The sequence below is a fragment of the Leptosomus discolor genome, chromosome 6, assembly GCF_034619465.1.
Source record: "Leptosomus discolor isolate bLepDis1 chromosome 6, bLepDis1.hap2, whole genome shotgun sequence".
In the NCBI taxonomy this organism is placed as follows: domain Eukaryota; kingdom Metazoa; phylum Chordata; class Aves; order Leptosomiformes; family Leptosomidae; genus Leptosomus; species Leptosomus discolor.
Genome location: NC_141396.1, coordinates 11,953,399 through 11,973,431, shown reverse-complemented (window position 1 = coordinate 11,973,431; position 20,033 = coordinate 11,953,399). Strand labels below are relative to the sequence as shown.

General features: G+C 45.1%; 1 protein-coding gene across 2 annotated transcripts in view; it reads left to right on the top strand.

Moving 5' to 3' along the window:
• MXI1 (MAX interactor 1, dimerization protein) overlaps nt 1–20,033 on the top strand; it is a 59,024-nt gene that overhangs the window by 15,613 nt on the left and 23,378 nt on the right. For both annotated transcript variants that reach the window (XM_086466345.1, XM_009950978.2), the window contains exon 3: nt 13,206–13,235. In XM_086466345.1, coding sequence (XP_086322471.1) covers nt 13,206–13,235 — 30 coding nt within the window. The remainder of the gene's footprint in view (nt 1–13,205; nt 13,236–20,033) is intronic.

Sequence of the window (20,033 nt, the reverse complement as noted above, 5' to 3'; positions counted from 1 at the left end):
GGAGCCACAGGGGGCTGAGTGGTGTGCCTATCTTGTGTAAGAAATTCCTGAAAGAGCAAATAGCTGTGTCAGCCTGTGTTGGTCTACTTTTCTGCACAAAGCCCCTGCCCCTTTCTTCATGTCCCAGAGAGCTGGTCTCTCAGGCTTTTTTTTTTGACAGCTTTGCTGCTTCCTAGTTCTATCAGTTGTTATTTGTTTCTAGATGATACTTTGTTTATTTGCTTGTGGACTTTTTTTTTTTTTTTTTTGGCCACTTGCACTCTCACTGGATCACACCTTACTCCACAGCTAGTGGGAGTTGAGTTTTTACTTGCTGTGTGTAGGTGGGTTAGAATCTGGCCCTTGTGTAATATGCTGGGGATAGAGACTGCTTTCCGTCTCAAGCCGTGTAGTGCCAGGGAGCTCTGTTCCTGGCTCAGGACTTGGCTTTGCTTCATAGAGTACAAATCCGCATGTATAAAACAGAGAATGGATGAGATTTGCTGTGCTGTGTTTTGATTTATGCCACATTTTGGTAATGTACAAACAGTGTGATTACTATCTGGAATCTTCATGCTGCTGTTGAAATTTTGTCTAGAAATAGTTGGAGATGGGATCTTGCTTTCCAGTAGGGAGTATACGTGAATATGCTAGTTAATTTTTCAAGAAAGGAAAACTGGACAAGGCTGAACTGTTAAGGATTGCTCCTCTGTTAGAGTTAAGGAGAGGGACTGGCCAGCAATATTGGCTGGTAAGTGTGAGCATGACGTCTTTTTGAGAAAGCATAATGACAGTTTGAGTGTTAGACTGGGGAAAATGGATTGCTGGTCCATGCACAAGAGGCAGAATCACCCGTTGTTAAAATCCCACTGTCTTCTGTAGGTTTGTACTGGAGTCCAGCTGATCAGAGCAGGTTTGCAGGTAGGGCTGTACTCAAATAGCTCAGTTCGGCCTCAGCACATCCCATCTGGCTGTTTGATGGAATTTGCCCCAATGCAGGCTGCAAGTGTAGGCAAGCAAGTCATAGTGATGCTGGAGTTTCTGAACCTGCTGGCACTAAGTTATGCCTTTCCTTGTCTCTGCTGATCTACATCAGAAGCTGAGATCTTGCCAACAATTTGGCCAAAAAAAAAAGTATATACCCCATGTAGGCGAGGTTTTGTGTGCAGTGTCTTCTCAGTGATGCTCAGCTTTGCAATACAACTGGCAGGTTACCAGGCAAAACACAGAAAGTGAGGGTGAACCCAGCAAATGGCATGAGAAGCATAAACCCCACTCCCTCATGAGGAATGAGGCCCCCGAAAGTGCTAAGGCTGATGTAGCAGTTTCCATGGGGGAACCCACTGTGTTCCCCTTTGTCACCCTGTTTATTTTATAGCCCTCCAAGTGGGAAGATCCCGCAGAGCTCCAGTGCGTGCTTTCCTTTTTGTATTAGTAATATAGCCACGCATAGGGAAGGCTGTGTGGCAGGAGGTCTATGCAGAAACGCATTATTCTGGGCTGAATTTGTACTTCGATACCTTCAGTAGGTGTAAAATTTAATTTGTAGTCTCTGTCTGAGATGTGTAAACTAGAAGCCTTTGTGTAAACTAGAAGCAGGCCCAGTTGTTGTTATGTGCAACTTAGCTATAATTCACTGCTGCAGCATCTGTCTGCCATGAATTGTTGCTGTCTGTGGCTGAAGGCTCATGATCCCTTTGTCCTCCCAGATTTGGGGGAAACCTCTACAGGAGCGTGCTGTTTTGCAGCAGTGGGACTGCCAGCCAGGGCTCATGCTGTTCATGTTGCAGCACTCTGCCCAGGCACTCTACTGCCGTGGGCTGATTTGCAGTAACTGATAGCAGTGCTGGTGCAGTGACAAGAAACTTCAGATTTTGGTGCTTAGGGTCTTTTGAAATGTGAAGGTTGTTAGCCTCAGCTCTTAGAGAGATTTGGTGTCCTGGGATGGTAGAGAGGATATTTGGGCCAAACCTGGTCATGTGTCCCTGGAATTCCCTCTTTCTCTCTTCCCATTATATTCAGTGTACAGTCAGTTCCCTGGTTTAAGTAGTATTCCTTGTTTGTCAGGTGGTTTTCTTGTTTTTCTTTTTTCTTTTTTTTTTTTCCCCCCTCTCACCACGTTTGTTCTCTGTGTAATACATATGCAGGGATTTATCCTTCATGCTTTTGTTTAACCTGACCTGATCCTTTGCTTGACAGTGAATTGATTGTCACCTGTAGTGTTGTTTCCATCTGCTCCCCTGTTCGTGGGTAAGACTGACTTTTTCCGTTCTTGCTCCTAGTTGAGCTTTCAAATCCATTTCTCTTTCTGACCCAAACAGAGCAGTCCATGTCATGCTGCTGAGTTGATTGTCTTGCTTGTTGGAGTTCCTGCTGTTCATCATCTCCTGATCCCTCCTGACAAACTTCTGCCCAAATTCAAAGACTGGCTTCTGTTTGTTCTCCTCTTGAGAGTGTTGGCTCCTACTCCCTACCCCCTTTGAACCAACAAAGATAGGATTTGTTTTTGTTGACTATTTTGGGCTCTCTTGATCAGAGGCTGTGGGTCTCTGGGGCTGTGCACTTGGCTGGCCTTTGCTTGGATCTCTTCTCTATGAGACACTGCCTTGTTGATCAGCTCAGAGGGAACAGGCCTGCTTTTTCCATCCTGCTGGATATATTCCCATGTCTCCTTTCTGTGCTCCCTATTGTACTTCCGTTCTCTGATATGAAAGTGATTTCACTTCAGTTCTGTTGCTTTATGAATCCAGTTTGAAGTAGCCTAGGTGATTTCCAACTTTATTTTAATTACCTCTTGTGGTGGATTGACCCTGGCTGGATGCCAGGTGCCCACCAAAACTGCTCTATCACTCCACCTCCTCAGCTGGGCAGGGGAGAGAAAATGTAACAAAAGGCTTGTGGGTTGAGGTAAGGACAGGGAGATCAGCCAGTAATTACAGTCATGGGCAAAACAGACTCAACTTGGGAGTAACTTCATTTATTACCAATCAAATCAGAGAAGGGTAATGAGGAACAAAACGAAATCTTAAAAACACCTTCCCCCCACCCCTCCCTTCTTCTTGGGCTTAACTTTATTCCCAATTTCTCTCCCTCCTCCCCCAGAGCGGTGCAGGGGATGGGGAATAGGGGTTTTGGTCAGTTCATCACACATTCTCTGCTGCTCCTTCCTCCTCAGGGGCAGGATTCCTCACCCTCTTCCCCTGCTCCAGCATTGGGTCCCTCCCACAGCAGACAGTCCTCCTCGAACTTCTCCAATGTGAGTCCTTCCCACGGGCTACAGTTCTTCATGAACTGCTCCAGCGTGGGGTCCCTCCCACGGGTGCTGTCCTTCGGGAACAGGCTGCTCCAACATGGCTCCCCCACAGGGTCACAAGCCCTGCCAGCAAACCTGCTCCAGTGTGGGCTCCTCTGTCTCCACAGGTCCTGGCAGGAGCCTGCTCCAGCGTGGGCTTCCTACAGGGTCACAGCCTCCTTTGGGCATCCACCTGCTCCAGCGTGGGGCCCTTCACGGGGTGTAGGCAGATATCTGCTCCACCACGGACCTCCATGGGCTGCAGGGGGTCAGCCTGCCTCACCATGGTTTTCACCACAGGCTGCAGGGGAATCTCTGCTCTGGCACCTGAAGCACCTCCTCCCCCTCCTTCTTCACTGCTCTTGGTGTCTGCAGAGTTGTTTCTCTCACATATTCTCACTCCTCTCTTCAGCTGCAGTTGCACAGTTTTGGGGTTTTTTCCCGCTTCTTAAATACCAGAGGCACTACCACTGTCACTGATGGGCTTGCCCTTGGCCAGTGGTGGGTCCGTCTTGGAGCTGGCTGGCATTGGCTGTGTTGACCATAGGGGAAACTTCTAGCAGATTCTCCCAGAAGCCAGCTCTGTGTCCACCCCCTGCTACCAAAACCTTGCCATACAAACCCATTAGACCTCTTTATACTTTGCTGCTTGCTCTGTGACAAGCAGGCATGTGGTCTGAGTGTAATTCTTTTGCCTCAGTTTTGATTAACATTCCTCTGCATAAGTAAGTTGATTATTTTCTGAACTCTTTATCTCTTTCATCTGTTACACCATCAAGAAGGGAGAAGTTATGGGAAGGGACAGGTGACATTGGGTTTGCTGTTGAGACTCTTACTCCAGTCGATGTTGCTGAGGTGCTTGGGCAGCCGTAAAGCGATGTACAGATATGGTAAGGTAACATGGCACCATTCCTTGTTCGCCTTTAACAGTTAGGCTACAAACTGCAGCAGTTCATGAACTGTTTCACAAGTAGCTTGGCCATCTGGGAGCAGTGGGAGGTTGCCACCTCACTGCCTTCATGTTAGTTGCTCCTGCTTGTGAGCCAGAACTGTAAGAACAGAAGAAATCTGAGCTTTTCTCGTTTTCTTAACATTCCTGTTTCATGGATCTCCCAGATGCTAGATGAGTATGTCCCTGTTGACAGCATGTAACCCCAGACATCAGGACATCTCTTCCTGATATTGTTGTGGCCTGTGTAAGTCTTTATGCCTCGATTTCCCTAATATGACGTGTAGCTAACAGTGATGTTGATGTATTTTCAGGTATATTTTCCCTCTGTTCATCCCCAGGCACAGCATTGCAGCAATATAGTTGTAACATGAGAGATAACTAACAAGTCTAAATACGAGTGAAGAAAGTCTGGCCTGGCCTACAGCCATACAAATGCCATCAGTTTCTTTTCAAACAAAGTGCATTTCGGTCAGGTGGTGTTTACTTCAAAAGCCTCATTTTCCCCAGTGCATCTGAAGGCAGTTTCTTTAGGTCAGAAGATGCGTGTTGCAGAGAAGTACATGTTCCCCAAACAGACTGCTGCTCTGCAGATGACATTGCTATTTCTGGATATGACCATCTTCCTTGAAAGGGTAATGTTATGTGTGGGAAGAAGCATGGTATAGGGCAAAGGGCTGGCATGCTGGGCCCTTGGATTGTTTCCTGAGTGTGCTGCCGAAAGGCTGCAAGATCTGGGCATGTCAGATGACCTACATGGGTCCTACCATCTGTACATTACGTGGTTCCCACCATCTGTACGTTGGGGTAATGCACACACTTTTCTAATCCTGTTTTCAGGAAGCAGAATTGGTGTTTTGGAGCTTGTGGCTGTTGAAGGAAGATGAGACTTAAGATCCCAGGTTTTCTAGGTAGATTTGAAAATTGCCTCCTGTGCCATTATTCTCTTTTCTGTCAGTCCCTGTGATCTCTCTGCTGTGCGAATAGTAGCAGCTATGATACTGGTTCAGGGGTGGCCTTGGAAGGGACTGAGTCCCTGAGCCTGCTGGAAGTCAGCGGGGCAGGGACCGCATATAGCTTTCTGCAGTCAGGCCTTACCCTGCTCTGTAATACACTTGGATATTCAACAGAGAAAAGTTCATTAGCAGAGATATTAAGGTGTTAGCAGGGGATAGATGAAGTCTGTGCCTCAGTCTACGTAAATAATTCATTTTGCTTTGAATGATCTGTTTATGATGAACTTGTAGGGAGGTTGTCCTTCCGAAGTAGCACTTGGGAGAGACCTGGGGGTCAGCTCATGCCTGACATTAGTGTGAGGAAATGTCTGTATTTTGCTGTCCTTATTCTGTGCCATGCTTTTCTCTGTGGGGGAGCTTGGAGGTGCTGTGGTAAAGCCACGTAACATTTTTCCTCACCAGGTCCTGAAAAACATGGTTTTGTCAATGTATTTAAAAAAAAAAAAAAGTAAATCAAGAATCTGTCTGCAAGAAGCTCACACTCCCTTGCATCATGGTTCATAGACTGGTATCTTGCCTTAGTGAAGGCAAAGAATATACTTTTTTCATGACCTGTGAGAATCTACCTGAATTTGGCCAAGTTCTAAATCTTTGTAGAAGATGTCAGCTGCTGCATGGGCAAGGGAGGTGGGCTAGGGTTTCTCTACTGAAATGGCTAAGATGGCTCCCAAAATGAACATACATCAGCCTTTGTGCCTGATCTGTGTGCATGAGCCCCTTCTGATGTGGTTAACTGTGGTCTAGGAAGGAAGGAGTTGGTTTCCGAGGGACCTTTGCTCACTTGGCATGGAAGGCAGATGGATGGAGCAGTGAATAGCACGTTGGAGAACTCACTTCACTCCTGGCCCCTGTCAGCAGCCCTGTGTACATTAAGCAAGTCCCTTTCAGCCTGGCTTGTCATAGGAGACCCTCAAATAGTCTATGCCTTATATTGTGATTTTTTTCCAAGGTACGAGCCTGGGAACTGAGCTGCAGAAGTGCTGATGAGGCACAGCCGTAAGGGGCATCAGCAGGAGTTGTGCTTTGAACGTGTAAAGTGGCCCAGAAAACCAGGCCCTTGGGGGATGGTGGTCTTCAGAGAGGCGCTTGGAGGGACGAGAAGCTGCAACTCCAATTTCCCTATTTCTTAGCTTCTGATTTGGAAAGCGAGGATGCTTGACAATAAACGTGCTTGTGAACTGCCTAGCCACTGCTCTCGGTGAGCCTGTTGAAAAGCCTGTAAGGAAACCACCGGTTCTGTATTCAGAGCAGGGCTTGGCTTGAGGCCATGCCTTGAACAATGAGGAGAAAACAAAATATTGAATAGCTGCTTGTTCAGCAAACCCAATTCCTCTTGGCTGTGCAGGGCCCTGCGTGAGGGAGTGTATGAGGTGGGACAGCACTTGGGGCTAGGTCCAGCCTCTGCACGTGGGCTCTGAGGTGGCACAGGAGAATGCCCACACCAGCATGCTTGCTCCCAGCCTGTACAGTGGCAGGGGAAGCCAGGTGGGGGCTTTTTTGCTGGTCCCAGACTGTGGCACTGAATGCAAAACAACATTCTTGCTGTTCTGTGGCCTGTCTTGGAAAACCCTTCACCTGCAGACTGCCACTTTGTGCTGCTTAACAGAGCATTGCTTTGGTTTTGGGGAGCCCAGTTCTGGGACTGGGAGAGACTCACGATGCTTGGCAAGGAGGAGCTGTCTTCCTGCTCTTTCCTCCCTTGTGCTGAAAAAGCAGAACGTCCACCAGCAGAACAGTGTGCTTTGTTTGGGACTGCGGCTGCAGTTCCTTCCCCACCTGAGGGTTATACCTAATGTGTCTGTCGGATATGTTTTATCAGTAAACCAGTATTACTTTGCTCTTAGCTTCAATTTTAGATTTTTTTTTTTTTCTCTGACACCTTGTGCAGTGGTGTCTGAGAGTAGGGTTGGCTCACTTGGCAGGCAGTTGGCAAGACATGAGGACTGGTTTAGGTTTGGGTTGTTGCTGGTTGGGGGTTTTTTTTCCCACTTTCAGCTTACAATTAAATTTTTTTTGTCTTTGACCCAAGAATCAGACAGCACAAATATCCTTGTTAGATGTCTCTCTGGGATGTCTGAGAACAGCAACCCACTGATGCAAGCCTTATCCTGGGGTTCAGGGAACTCCAGATTAAGTTCCCTGCTCTGCCACAGGCTTCTTGTGTGAACTTGGGAAAATCATTTAGAATTTCTGTGTGTTGGTGTTGTGCCCCCTGCATAAAAAGTGTTAAGGAAGAGTTTGTTTCTGAGGTGTTGCAAACAGAAATAATGATTATAAGGGGCAGGTGCCAAACTGAGAGGGGCTGTGTAAATACTGTAGGTGGCTTTGAAGACATTTAGTTCATCGAGGGATGTGGGAAGTGTACCTTTTAAAGTGGTTTTTGACTGAGCGTTGCAGGAGGCTTTTAGGATACTGTGTAGAAACCCAGGGGCAGGTGTCTTTCTGCAGTTGTGAACGGCACAAAGGAGCTCTTTTCCCCTCATTGGGCTGAAAACGGACTGTGGGGCCATGTCTTCTTTTCCAAAGATGACCAGACATGAACAGATGCCAGTACAGCTATGTCCCCTTCTCTGTTGGAGGTGGAGAATGTGAACTTTGGAAAGGATCTGGCTTGATCCTGGGAAAACTACTTTGATCGGAGCCTTGGGAGGAATCTGATACCATGTCCATCTGAGAGTGGCAGAGAAACTAGCCAGAGTTTAGGGCCAGGTTAATCTGTGCATCTCCATTGATGTCAGTGAGAAGGTGAAACAGTCTGTTCTGTCTCCTCACTTCAGCTCCTCATGGAGAAGCATTTATTCTGGACCTTGAGGCCAGAGAGTGTAGGGGGATCATGGGATAGTAATGACTAAGATAACTTTTGTCTCTAGTATTGCTTGGAAGGAAATGTTTTGGTGGTTTTGCTGATAGGCAAGGCTGAGGTGAGGCTCGTGTTAGACTTGAGGCTGGTACTTGCAAAGGGCATAAGGACATCAGCAGGACTTCAACTTCAGCCATGCCATCTCCTGTTCAGCTGCATCCCGCTCCTCACTGTAGGAGCTTTTGGCAGCACTGAGTGCCATAAGATGCGGTGTTCCCAAGGCTCCTGTGCAGCCTTCCGAGAGCCAGGCTCTTGGGCCTCCCAGAAGCGAGGTGGGTTCACAAATCCCTTGGAAACTCAGCCCTTGAGCATCTCCATCTGGGCAGCAAGATTTGACTCTTGTGTGGCTATTGTTTGTCTTACCGTTGGGCTGAAAGCCTCACATTTTGCTACTGGTGGAGCTTCTCCATAGGCTTGCCAGACTATGGCTTGTCCCATTGGTTTCATAGACTACTTATGGTGTTGATCCACTGCTACTTGAAACCCTGGCACAACACTGGGGTTCTTCAGCCAGTAAGTTTTGTTTTGTAGACTCAGGTGGATTTAAAATTGAAAAATGCAGTTTATCACCCTTCCTTTTCATTTGTTTTGCCATTTGGCTGTTTCCAATAGAGTAATTTCTGAAGAAGAACTTCCAGAAAAGAGAGAGCAGTAATGTAGCTCACTGGTTCCAGAAGGATTGGTTGACCTTGGCTTGGGGAATGGAAGTAGGCATTTCCTGCAGGGGAATTTGATGGCCAAATGAATGGGTGTCAACAGAGCCAGAAGGCAGGAAAGGACTGTAAAATGAAGAAGAATGAGATTGTATATGGTGTGATGATGCATAAGCAGCAGAGGTGGCTGAACATGAGTGAAGTAAGACAGAAAGCGGTTGGCCTGGTCTGTGGATAGATGTTCTTGCTGTTTTGCTAAACATGATTCAGGTAATTGTGCCTTAGTTTGCACAAGCTGATGGAGTGTTTCTTCCCTGGCTAATCTTTTGTTAAAGCAGAGTGGAGTGAGTGAATTTAGATGAGAAACACTGGCTCTGTGTTGGCATTAAGGACATGTGTTGGATGAGGTAATTTTTACTCCCCTTGCCCCCTTTACTTGGCAGTACTTAAAGCCAGCAGCATCTCCTGAGCCATCAGTATCTCTGTTGTGATGGAGATGGAGCTCTTGGAGTCCTGGGCTCCTCTGGAGCCAGGAGATGGTACCAGCTGCAGACAGGAGGGTGACCAGGTACAAGGGGATGACGGGGTCATTTGGTCTAAATGCCATCTGTGTGTCGTGTAGGACAAGGACTCTTGATTGCTGCGTTTTCCCAGTAGAAAATAGTTACCTCCCTAAGAAGTCAAACCAAAATGCAGATACGCTGCAAATGCATTCGTTGGGCTATTTATCAATATTAAATGTGTAAACCAGAAAGGTCAGCAGTGTTTAATGTCATGTGGCAGCTTTGTGATTTTAATTACAGTAAAAAACCCAATGACAGATGAATTCGGTGCTCTTTAGAGCTTGTTCCTCCCTGACGCAGTTTGTTTTGTTGGCTTACCTGTGCTCAGGGAAAGTTTGGCTGCCTCTGCCATGGTAGGAGAGATTTTATTTAAAGAAAATGGGATAAAGTGACAAATTATTTACACTGTCTCATTTACTGGGAGAATTCAGTGCAGCTTAACGTTGCAGCAACATGTTACAGTGTTGGATAGCAAGGTTGCAGGCAGAATCACAGTAAGTGGTGCAAAGAGGTTGTTGCATCTGACCTTAAATTAGAGTGACTGACAATTGCTGCTGCTGCTTCCCTGTTTCTTTCTATTTTGTACGCAGTTTCAGGTATCCGGGGTAAAGAGGGATAAACTTCAGTTTTTCCTCTTTCAGCTTTTTGTTGTTTAAAATCTTGATGGGGACTGCTCTGCTGTGTGTGTGTTGTTTGCTTGGCTCCTTTGGCTCCTTTATGTTAAGCTTCTAAAACTCTTGATCTTTTCCCAAGCTGTTTTCAAAAATGTAGTCAGCAGGATCCTACTCCTTATATAACATTCCTTCAGTTTTTAGGAGTAGTTATCAGTTTGGGTCTGTTGAATTTATTGTTAAGAACTGACTGCTATAGAAACCTGACTTTTAACTGAGAGCCCTGCAGACGAGTTGTGCTTGAGCTGCTTTTAAATTGCAGCTGAGGTTTTGAGCAGTGCTGGTACGTGTGCTTTGGCTTTTGTTTTCCTCTCTGAACGTGTCCGTACCGGCGTGGCTGTGGTTTCAGCTTTGCAGGTGGGGGCAAGGTCCTGCTTGCCGTGCCTTCCTGACAGGGGGGATGTAAGCTCCTCTGATTTGTGGTCCGTGCTCAACAGTGGTGTCCTTATTTCACTGCATTACACAGGCTGTGACTAGCAGCAAAGCAACATCACACTGAATGTACCAGTTCCTTGCTGTTGTAAATGCAGAGTGTTACAAGAGACGCTGGAACATTCCCTGAGTGCTGCAGTAGTTTACAGCTGTGGTGTTCGTCCTGCACCCATCAAAAAGCTGGCAATGGCATACAAGGATGGAGCTTTGAATTCCATCTGGTGATACTCTCTAGGTTCTCAGTTGATGATAAGACTAGCTCGGTTAAAGAGGTCCAGTTACACTTGTTTCTGTACCTGTTTAAAACATTTTCTTTTTGTGAATGTAGTATCAATAGAGGTTCCTGTACTTTTTTCCACTTCACTGACAGCACTGTCCTTGTTTAACTCCAAATAAATCTTAGTAACATGTGCAGCACAAAGACGAGGGGAGAAAGTTAATCTCTAGATCAGGAGCTACAGAAAATGAAATGAATTATGAACAGAGAAGAGAGAGGGGTTTTTTCCTGTATCTGTTGTGCAAGCGAACAGAAACTGGCAAAGAAAATAAGAGTTAGTGAATGGTGGTAGTGGAGAGCGGTCCTGGCATTTTTCTCCTACATTAACATGAAAGGAAAAATGAAAACTTTTCCAAATGTCCCCAGTAAGACTAAGCAAAGCATAGGCAGGTAAGCGAAGTAACATCCCCATAGGATTCATTCAGTATTGCTGAGATTCTTTCCTTTGCATTCAGCTTCAGTGGGAAAGTGTGGGGGGGTTGGGGTTTGGTTTTTTTTTCCTTCCCACCGATATGGTTAAAAGTCACAGCATAAATTTCCTGACTTGGTGAAAAGCCTGTGACCCCTCTCAGTTGTCTTGTTCATCAGAAGGCAGATAGGTAATAAAGAGTCTCCTGTGTGAGAGGAGTAGGGAGAACCTGCTGTTTTAATTTTGTTCACAGCAGTGGGCCAAACTTTGTTCTTTCAATGCTGGCCTTGATAATTGGCTCGGTATAATATAGGAATTCAAGCCATTGCATATCTCTGGCTTTATAACTGCTAATGTCATAGCCAAGAAGAGTGCAGAGTCCCCTGCAGGAACATACAAGTAAATAAGAACAATAAGCATGTCCCAAAGAACGTGCGGGCAGTGGTTTTAAAGGGCCTCCGCTCAGCCCTGGTGGGTTAATTTGCATCCAAGTTGCCTGTACAAATGGATTTTGCTGGTTTAGATTCTGCGGGGGATGTGGGTTTGGTTTGGGAGATTTTCTGGACTAAATATTACATTCGTGTCTCTGATTCCTGGGAAGCAGACTTAAGGGATCCTTGCTTTTCAGGAGGGAAGGATTTGCTTTGGGAGTTTGCTCAACTTTAGGAGTCTGGCTATAGCGTGCCTTGCCTTTAGGGTATCCCATATCCTGCTTCGCAGGGTACCTTGCACAGACACACGGTAATGTTTTGTTTTTCCTCTGGCCACCCGCAGCTCTCGGCCACGGTTAGCTAAAACTCATTTACATTGTTTTTCACAGACATCCGCAGTTTATTCGTCATCTTCAGTGAGGTTCTAACACCTGTTATGTGCTCCTCCTCCCTTTTTTTGGAGAAGCATTTAATTATGACAGGGTTTCCCTCGGAGCACATCCTCCATTCAGTTCCCTAATTGTAGAATTCTCTGTGGGATTCTCCAGATGGGGGATAGAGGATAATCTTCTCAGAGCTCCGGAAGAAATGTGATGCCAAATTACAGAAAATAGATCCTTTTTATTAAGCTCTTGGGCTTCTTTTACTCTTATTTTAAGGTGACCTTCTGTTAAAGAGAAATGTTGGATAAATGGCTATCCTTTTTAAATAATCCTCACCAGCCTCACCTGGGTTACTAATAAAATTGTTAGATTAGAAATCCTGAAAGGATTTAAGGTTTTTTTGCCACTCGTGCTGTCATCACAGAGGCAAGGAGAATTAAGTTGCCGTTTCCCTTTTGTTTCTAGTTGGTCTCATTTTCAAGCTGCGAGCTCTAAATTAGGGAGTGCTGGCAGTGTGCTTGGCATGGCAGGCAGGTATAAAGACAAAGCCCCGTCCTTTGTCAAGTGGTCACAGTGCCACTTCATGGGTCACTTGCTTCGCTGCAAGCTAGTGCTGTGGCAGTGCTGCCTCAATCTCCAAGGGATTTCCAGGCGTCTTAAAAGTGCTGCTCAGTGCCGCTGATGTTTGCAAACATGGCAGTACTGGCCATCCCATTTCATGCCCAAATGCTGGACGTATCTGGAGTTCTACTAAGTTTGCTAAATCTAGCATGTGACTGCTGAAGGGCTTCAGGGGTTGTCCTTACAGAGCCGATTCTGCTGGAAGGTTCCCGTGTATATTTGATATGCATAAATTAATACTCCATGAGCTCCTGTGTTAGCAGATGACACCGATATTCTTACAGGGTGAATGGAGAAACTAAAGCACAAAGAAACATGACTGCAGTCCTGTGCTGAGGTGGCAGAGCCAGAAGTAGTCTGGAAATGGCAGACTCTGGTCCCCTGTTCTAATCATTGCCTCTCTTTGGGATTTTGTGTGCATTTAAGTCTCTAGAGAACATTTTCTGTAGCACCAATAAGAGTACCAGCTTTGCATGTAGCAGGTAAATACTGGAGGGGAGGAATCTCTTGTCGGCAGGGAGCCTGAGGTTGTAGCTGTAGGTTTCAATGTATGTAGTTGGTTGGCTTTACACTGTGATGTGCTCTTGGGGATCTGTACAGCTTGCAGCAATTGAACTTTGGTGCTGAGAGGTCAAAGGTGGCTAATCCAAATTTTTGTTTATCTTCCAGGTCTACGCACAACGAACTAGAAAAGAACCGGTAAGTAGCTAATGAGCTGAATTCTAAGAAATGCAAGCCTAGTGAGTGTAATATGCTTTAACCTTACACATGCAGGTGCCGTTTGATCAGCTTAGCTGTGAATGACCACACTGCATCACGTAGTTCTAAAAGTTCGGGGGCAGACACAAAAAGATCTGAAAAGAAGCCTTGGTTTTGGTGGTTGGTTTTTTTTTTTTTTTGCTCTCTCTGAAAAGGCAAGAAGTGACCCACTTTTGTGACTAATCTGTATGCAGAGTAAATACCGCTCTTCTTCTGACACAGTGAAATCTGATTGGGGCACTTTCCATACATGAGGTTGCTACGGGATCAGGTTTCCCCGGGCCCTGGGTAATACGTGTTACTGCGAACCGGAGGGCAGAGCCCTGTGCTCTGCACCCTCTCCTTCCCACCCCTCCGCTGGGCTGGGATAATCTCTGCGTCGCAGAAGAAAATACCGTTGTGCAGAGTCTCGGAGGTCTGGCTACCAGCGCTCCTGTGGAGACTCTCTCTTCTAACCTGCTTTAGGATTGTGCCTGTGTATCCTTGAATCTGAAGTTTTAGCAAGCCTTGCAGTTTTGTTACTTGGCTGGCTCTGCTATGTGACTCAACCCTTTTGTAACAGGAGTTAAAGTAAGATAAATACCATTGAGACAAGGGGAGCTAGTTCACACACAGATCAGATTATCGCCTTCCATTCAGGATGCTATAGTTAAGGTTGTGTCAGGGTTTCCATTATAAACTTATCTTGGCTCTTCTGTGGGATTTTAGGGGGGCTGAGGGGGGTGTGTGTCTGTGTTTTTTGTGGCTGCTGGAACAAAGGCAGTGCTCTGGCCAGCTGCTCCTATGAAGAACCCTCAGGGTGGGAAAGCTGAGTCTAAGTAGGTTGATTGCCTCCTCTTCCCTCTTAGCATCCATCATGTAACAAGGGGTGGGAGGCCTATAGGGATGGCCAAAGATGCACAGAGGCTTCAAGCCGCATGTGTATTTCCATTCAGACAAGATCTTCCTATATAGCTTCAAGGGAATTGTAGCTGAGTACCTCATGTTGCCCTCAGTTTCCCCCACATGTGCCTTCCCTGGCAGCAGCAGTGCTGGGAAGCAGCTTCCCCTTTGCATAGTGTGGGTGTCTTCTTCCAGGCTGTGCTTCTGCCTCCTGGTAGCTTTGAGGGTCTGCAGAGTTGTCAGACACCCCTGCCCGTCTGGGGTGATGCAGGGTGGTTTTTTATTTGGGTTATGTTGCTTTCCTGTCCGTCCCCCCCAAGACTCAACCTTTCCAGTCCCAGGTTGAGCTGTGTTGAGAGGTGTGGCTTCTGGGTTTTCCAGTGCCCTCTACAGTTTGTTTATTTACCAGTGAGGGACCGAAAATGCAGTGCTTGGGTCTGACCCAGAACGGAGGGGGCTTTATTCTCCATGACAACAGTAAACCGTCACTAATTTTCAGTGTGCTTATTTGCATATCTAATTGTTCCTGCAAATGCTGCTTGCCCTCAGTACAGCTTTAGAGCAGAGCTGTCTCCATTTTTCACTTTACTAATCTGATCCTCTCTCATTGCCCAAGTTTGCATGGATATGTGACCATCTTTTTCTACCCTCAGGCTTGTGGGGCAGGCAGCGAAGCTTCAGACTCTCTGTGAGATCTCAGCAGCCAGCATTACATACTTGCTGTGCAGCTAAGGACTCACAAGTCTTAATGGGTTTAGGATCTATATGGCAGATACCAGCTATCTGTGTGAGTTGAGGAAGTTTCTGCCTGGATTCCCTGTCTTTAGCTGAGGACAGTTATGCTACCTGGGGTGGGGATATCATGAGGATTTACTACTGCCCAGCACTCGTGAGAGGAGTATTATTACCCGTGCTTCCCCTTATGCCACCTTTTTCTGAATGTTGACAAGCTGTTCGCTTCCTACAGAATTTGTCTTCCCATTCTCAGTTGGTGTAGTATCTCTCTCCTCTTCTCCCTCTGTCTCAGTTAGACTCCCTAGTCCCCACCTGCTCCAGGTTGAAGACTCCTAACCATCAGCCTTCTCAGCAAGGTCTTTCCATTCTGAGCCTCTGTATTCCAGGTCTGTGTCTCAGACGTGGTTTTACAGGCCCTTGGTTTTCATCCTTCTGGGAAGGGCACACATTTGATTGCACTGGGTGGTCTGCAGAGGGAAACTCCTGTGTCTGGGATCTTTGGTGGGGGCCCCACTGCTTCTGGTTTGGGACTGTCTGTCTGTCCCTTAATGCAGGTGCTGTGGCTTGATCAGCTATGCACATCTGCAAACCCAGCTAGACCCTGTGCTGGGTTTGCAGTGTTTGTTACCAGCAATTTGGACAGTGAGCTTCATACTGGAAGCATTTATTTTCAAACTCTGCAGCAGTGTTTTCTGAGTGAAGGGGGTTGTGTCCCGGTTAGAATTTCACCATGTTTTATTTGCTGTGTTGTTAAGTTTGTCAGTGTCTCCAGACTTAACTGTTGCAAAGATAAAAGCCCTGATACTAATGGCTTTGTGGCTGGCAGGTGCTCATTTTCCCTATTATTTGAGATTATTCCTTTTGAATCTCACTGTTATCTCCATTATTGACACACACTGTAATTTTCAAAATTGTCCACTATTAGGTCTCTGACTCTGGTTTTTCCCTTCTTGTCTGTGAACAGCAGCCTTCTTATGTTCAGTTAAATTTGTTTTAACCCATTCAACAATTACACAGAGTTTCTTTCAAGCAGTACCAAGAGAACAGTAGAAAAACAAACCACTCTCCTGCTTCTTGAATATGTGATTACATGGACTTAGTATTGCAGAGCTGATGATGTTTCAATGTATCAGGATTAAGAATCTTGTACCCCTTTGATGTTGAAAAGTAACTAAAAATATATTAGAAAAATTAAAGCGATGTTTTAAGCTCCACTCCTTTTCTTAGTCTTGAAATATTTCATTAATACTCCAGTGGTTCTGCTGAGGAGCTGTTTGGTTTGGTACCAAATATTAGCTGTAATATTTAAGTGACTTCTCTTTCTGCTTTGATTTGTTGGGTTTTTTTTTTTAATCTGAAAAGATTGCAGTGACATTTATATAAGGGGCTTTGTTTGATTTATAAAAGATTAAAGTTAATTTATAGTTATTATCCATCATTAATCCTCATGTTGGAAAATTGTTTGTGTTTTTTAATGGGTATGTGTTTCAGTTTATCTCTGCCCAGGATGAGTCATAGCTTGCATTTAAACAAGAAACCAGTATTCTGCTTCTCATCGGCTGCAAGGCGTAACTAAAACAATGCTTTTTAGTCCTTTAACAGGCCTACCAAAAAACTGATTCGTAAGCAACACCTCATTGTTTTCTAAAACAAAACATGATAAAGCAAGTGACTGAAAGATGAGCTTTGCTAGTGTAATATTTTCTCCAGAAATTATAATAAATAAAAATCAGGTTTAAGTTAAATGGTGTGTGTTATACAGATAACAGAATTAACTGTTGTCTGTGAACATTTTAGACACATGTGAGTTTTGGAAGGATGTGGTCAGTGTGGTATTAAGAGAAGGTACGTGGCGCTGAGATGACTTTGCTGCTGCTCTGTGAAGTGGCAGTTCTGGTAGACCAACATGGTGGTGGTGATGTCTGTCAGAAAGTTAGATCTCCTGATAGAACAAGAAAGATGTTTTTAGAGCTATTGATCAGACTTTTTTTTTTTTAAAAAAAAAAAAGTTTTTCTCTATATCCCAGATTGATCTATTTGGTTTTGGTGATGATTGCGTTGTGATACGGCAGAGGGAAGGAAAACAAAGCTGGGTAATTGGGTGGGGAACGAGTTATTAGGGCAGATTTTTCTTATAGTAACAATAACATAGTTCAAACAAAAGATAGATCTGAGGAGGGAAAGAGAGCTTGGGAGCATCACTGAAATTAGAATTTTCTGGAGATCTCACAGAATTTGCAGCTCTGCAAAAATAGCTCATTTAAAATGAAAAAGGACAAAGTCTGAGAGACAAAACTTCTAGAACAAATTGCTGAAGAATTGTGTTTAGTGCGAAGGCACAGAGTGAGGTGGTATAAGATCCATTCTCTCTGATACCTTTTGAGATGATCAGAAACAAAGTGAAGATGACACAAACACGTAGCAATGATCGAGTACTGTGGTTTTAGCCTTTCTGACTCTTGCCAGGTTCCCTCATCTTATCTTCTGTGACTCCCCACCCATTCTCTCTTTAACGTGAGCGACAGTTTATTGCAGTGTTTCTCCAAAATGGTTTCTCACGCAGAGCTGACTGCTATGCTAGGTTGCATATTTGAGGTAGTGGATGAGATCAAGGAAAAACCCTACTGTACGTTTAGGAGAAAACCATGACCTGGGTCAGCTTGCACTGAAATGGGGCCTTCTGAGGCTCCACAGCAATTGCACAGTTTCCTTCTGTTTCTTTAGAACAGGGGCATGAGTGTGTCCGTTAGCAAAATGCAAAAGAAGGAGGGGAAAGCTTGTAACATAGGGCATTTAAATAGTGCAGACGTGCTGTCTAGGCTGGGAAAGATAGAGGGAAGGGAAATGAAAGCATAGTGAATCCTTGCTACCCAGAATAGACATGGGTGATTGTGCTTTTGTAGTGCTATGTACACTTGCCAAGGCAATCTGATCAGAGTTTGTCTTGAACCAACTAATCAATGTGGTGTTGAGTTTAGTGCTATTTATCAGGAGAGCTGGAACAAGAAACTAATCCAGTAAATTTCATTTGTTCTCTGGAGTGGGCTTTGTTTTCTTGTTAACTTCATGTAGCAAACGTTGACAGTACATATTGTTTTCCTCATTAATAAAACTTGGAACCTGGGATGTTCCCTGCAGCAGTCAAACCATGTCCAACGCAGCTGAGCATGCATCTTTCCTTGACACATCCAAAGGTCAGAGCATGCACTGATCCAACTTGCTCCTTGTGGGAGCTGTAGCTAAACTCTCCTGTCTCCGTGGCCAGTATGGAACGAGAGCTGGAGGTAGCTAGCTGTCTTCGACTGTCGTTTGGGTGATAGATGCCTCCATTTTCAGCTGGAACTAACAATTTTCAGCAGAGCTGAAGCATGTTCCTCTGGTTTAGGAGATCTGGATAACTTATTACACTGCTGTGCCTGTTTAGCCTGGAGAGAGTGAAGTCTGGTAAGGCTAGCGGAGACATGTTCTTTCTGGATCCGTTCTAGCTCAGTCGTTGTCATTTCATGTCAGTCTGCCTTTTGCTGTATTGCAGTTATTTCTTTGCATTGCTCCGGGAACTCACCAGTCAGATGCTGTAGAAGTGGGATCGGTCCTTTTGGCTGACCACCACACTTGTTCATGTGAAATGTTGTCTTGTGCAGAAGCAGCGTTTCGATTCACTTACAACCAGAAGTCTGCAAAGGCTTTGTTTCACATTGGCTGGGCAGCAGAACATTTTGAACTCTGAGTAAAGCTGCTGAAAAGGGACAGTTAGTCTCCGTGCCAAGATTCAAAGGAAACAAAATGATCCTCATTTTGTTGGAAGTCCTTTAGTACTGCTCATATTGGAATTTCTAGTTTCAAGATGATTTTTTTTTTTTTTTAATTCGAAGTGATGCAGTGAAGAATGAATGCATGCCTGCCTGTCTTTCTGCCCCCAGATCTCTGCACCTCCCTTATGAATCCAACAGCAGTTGGAGAAGAAGAAAAAGAACAATACTACTATTTTGGATAAACTGTCGCAAAGCAAAATGTTTTTGTTTCAAACATGTTGCACAATAAAGTCACTGTTATAAGCCAGCTTTCAGAAACAGATATTTACCACAAAGCCCTTCACAACTAAGATGTGTTTTAGGGACACTTTTCTGATGTATTTTCCTCCCATAGTGTACAAAGAACTGTCAGTGCAGGGTGCTTGGCCTTGCCATAATGGTCTGATGCTGAGAATCCTTTCATCGTCTTGCCTCCCAAAAGGGAGACTATAGAGGAAACCCCCATCTTAGGAAAAAACATGCTCTGCAGTCGGGTCTTGCCACTTACTCACAGAGTTCTTGCATTCAGCATCCCATACTTAAGATTTTCAGAGTAGTGAACAGAAGAGGTATCAAATGGTGTGTTACTGGTTACTTACTGCTTTCAGGGAACCAGGAGGGGGTCAGGTAGCTGCTGTGGACCTGCAATGAAAGCAGTCCTGTGTACTTAGTTGGTATCTGATTTGGAGTGCATCATTGCCGGCTTTGGTTCTTGAGTCCCTTCCCAAACTTGCATCCTCAAATTTCTACTTGGGTGTGTTGCTGCAGTTTTCTTTCAGGCCAGACCCCTTCCAGTTCTGTATGTTTATGGCTGTCCTGAAAAAATTAAAGACTGGGCAAATCCCCTCTGTAATCGGTGAGCTTGGACCAGGAAAGAATCTGGCCCCAGGTGGGAAGTCAAGCAAGCATTCAGCTTTCCTGGCTCAGTTTTTCAGTCATGTCAGGGCTCTGTACTTGTCGTATCTCTCCCAAAAGCATCTCTGGAGACTTTGCAGGCCTTATTTTATTTTTTCCTTTTTTAATTTTTTTTTTCTTTTCTTTCCTGGGGTGCTGTTTGAAGTGCTGAGAGCCAGAAATTCTGATGCAACAACTTTTCTTGTTCAAGTCACTAACATGGCTCATGGGCCTGAAAGCATTACTAGCTAAAAGCTACTTGGGGAATTGCTGCCTTGGAGAAGGTGAAGTAATAGGAATATAATTTTTGAGACAGACTACCTGTTAACTGTAAGTTTCAGAATTTCAGGACTTTGTACTCCTGCGGCAGAAGCTGGAGTTGTGTGTGCTGATCTGTATCTGTATCTGGTACATGTGTCGAGGGTACTATAGCAAT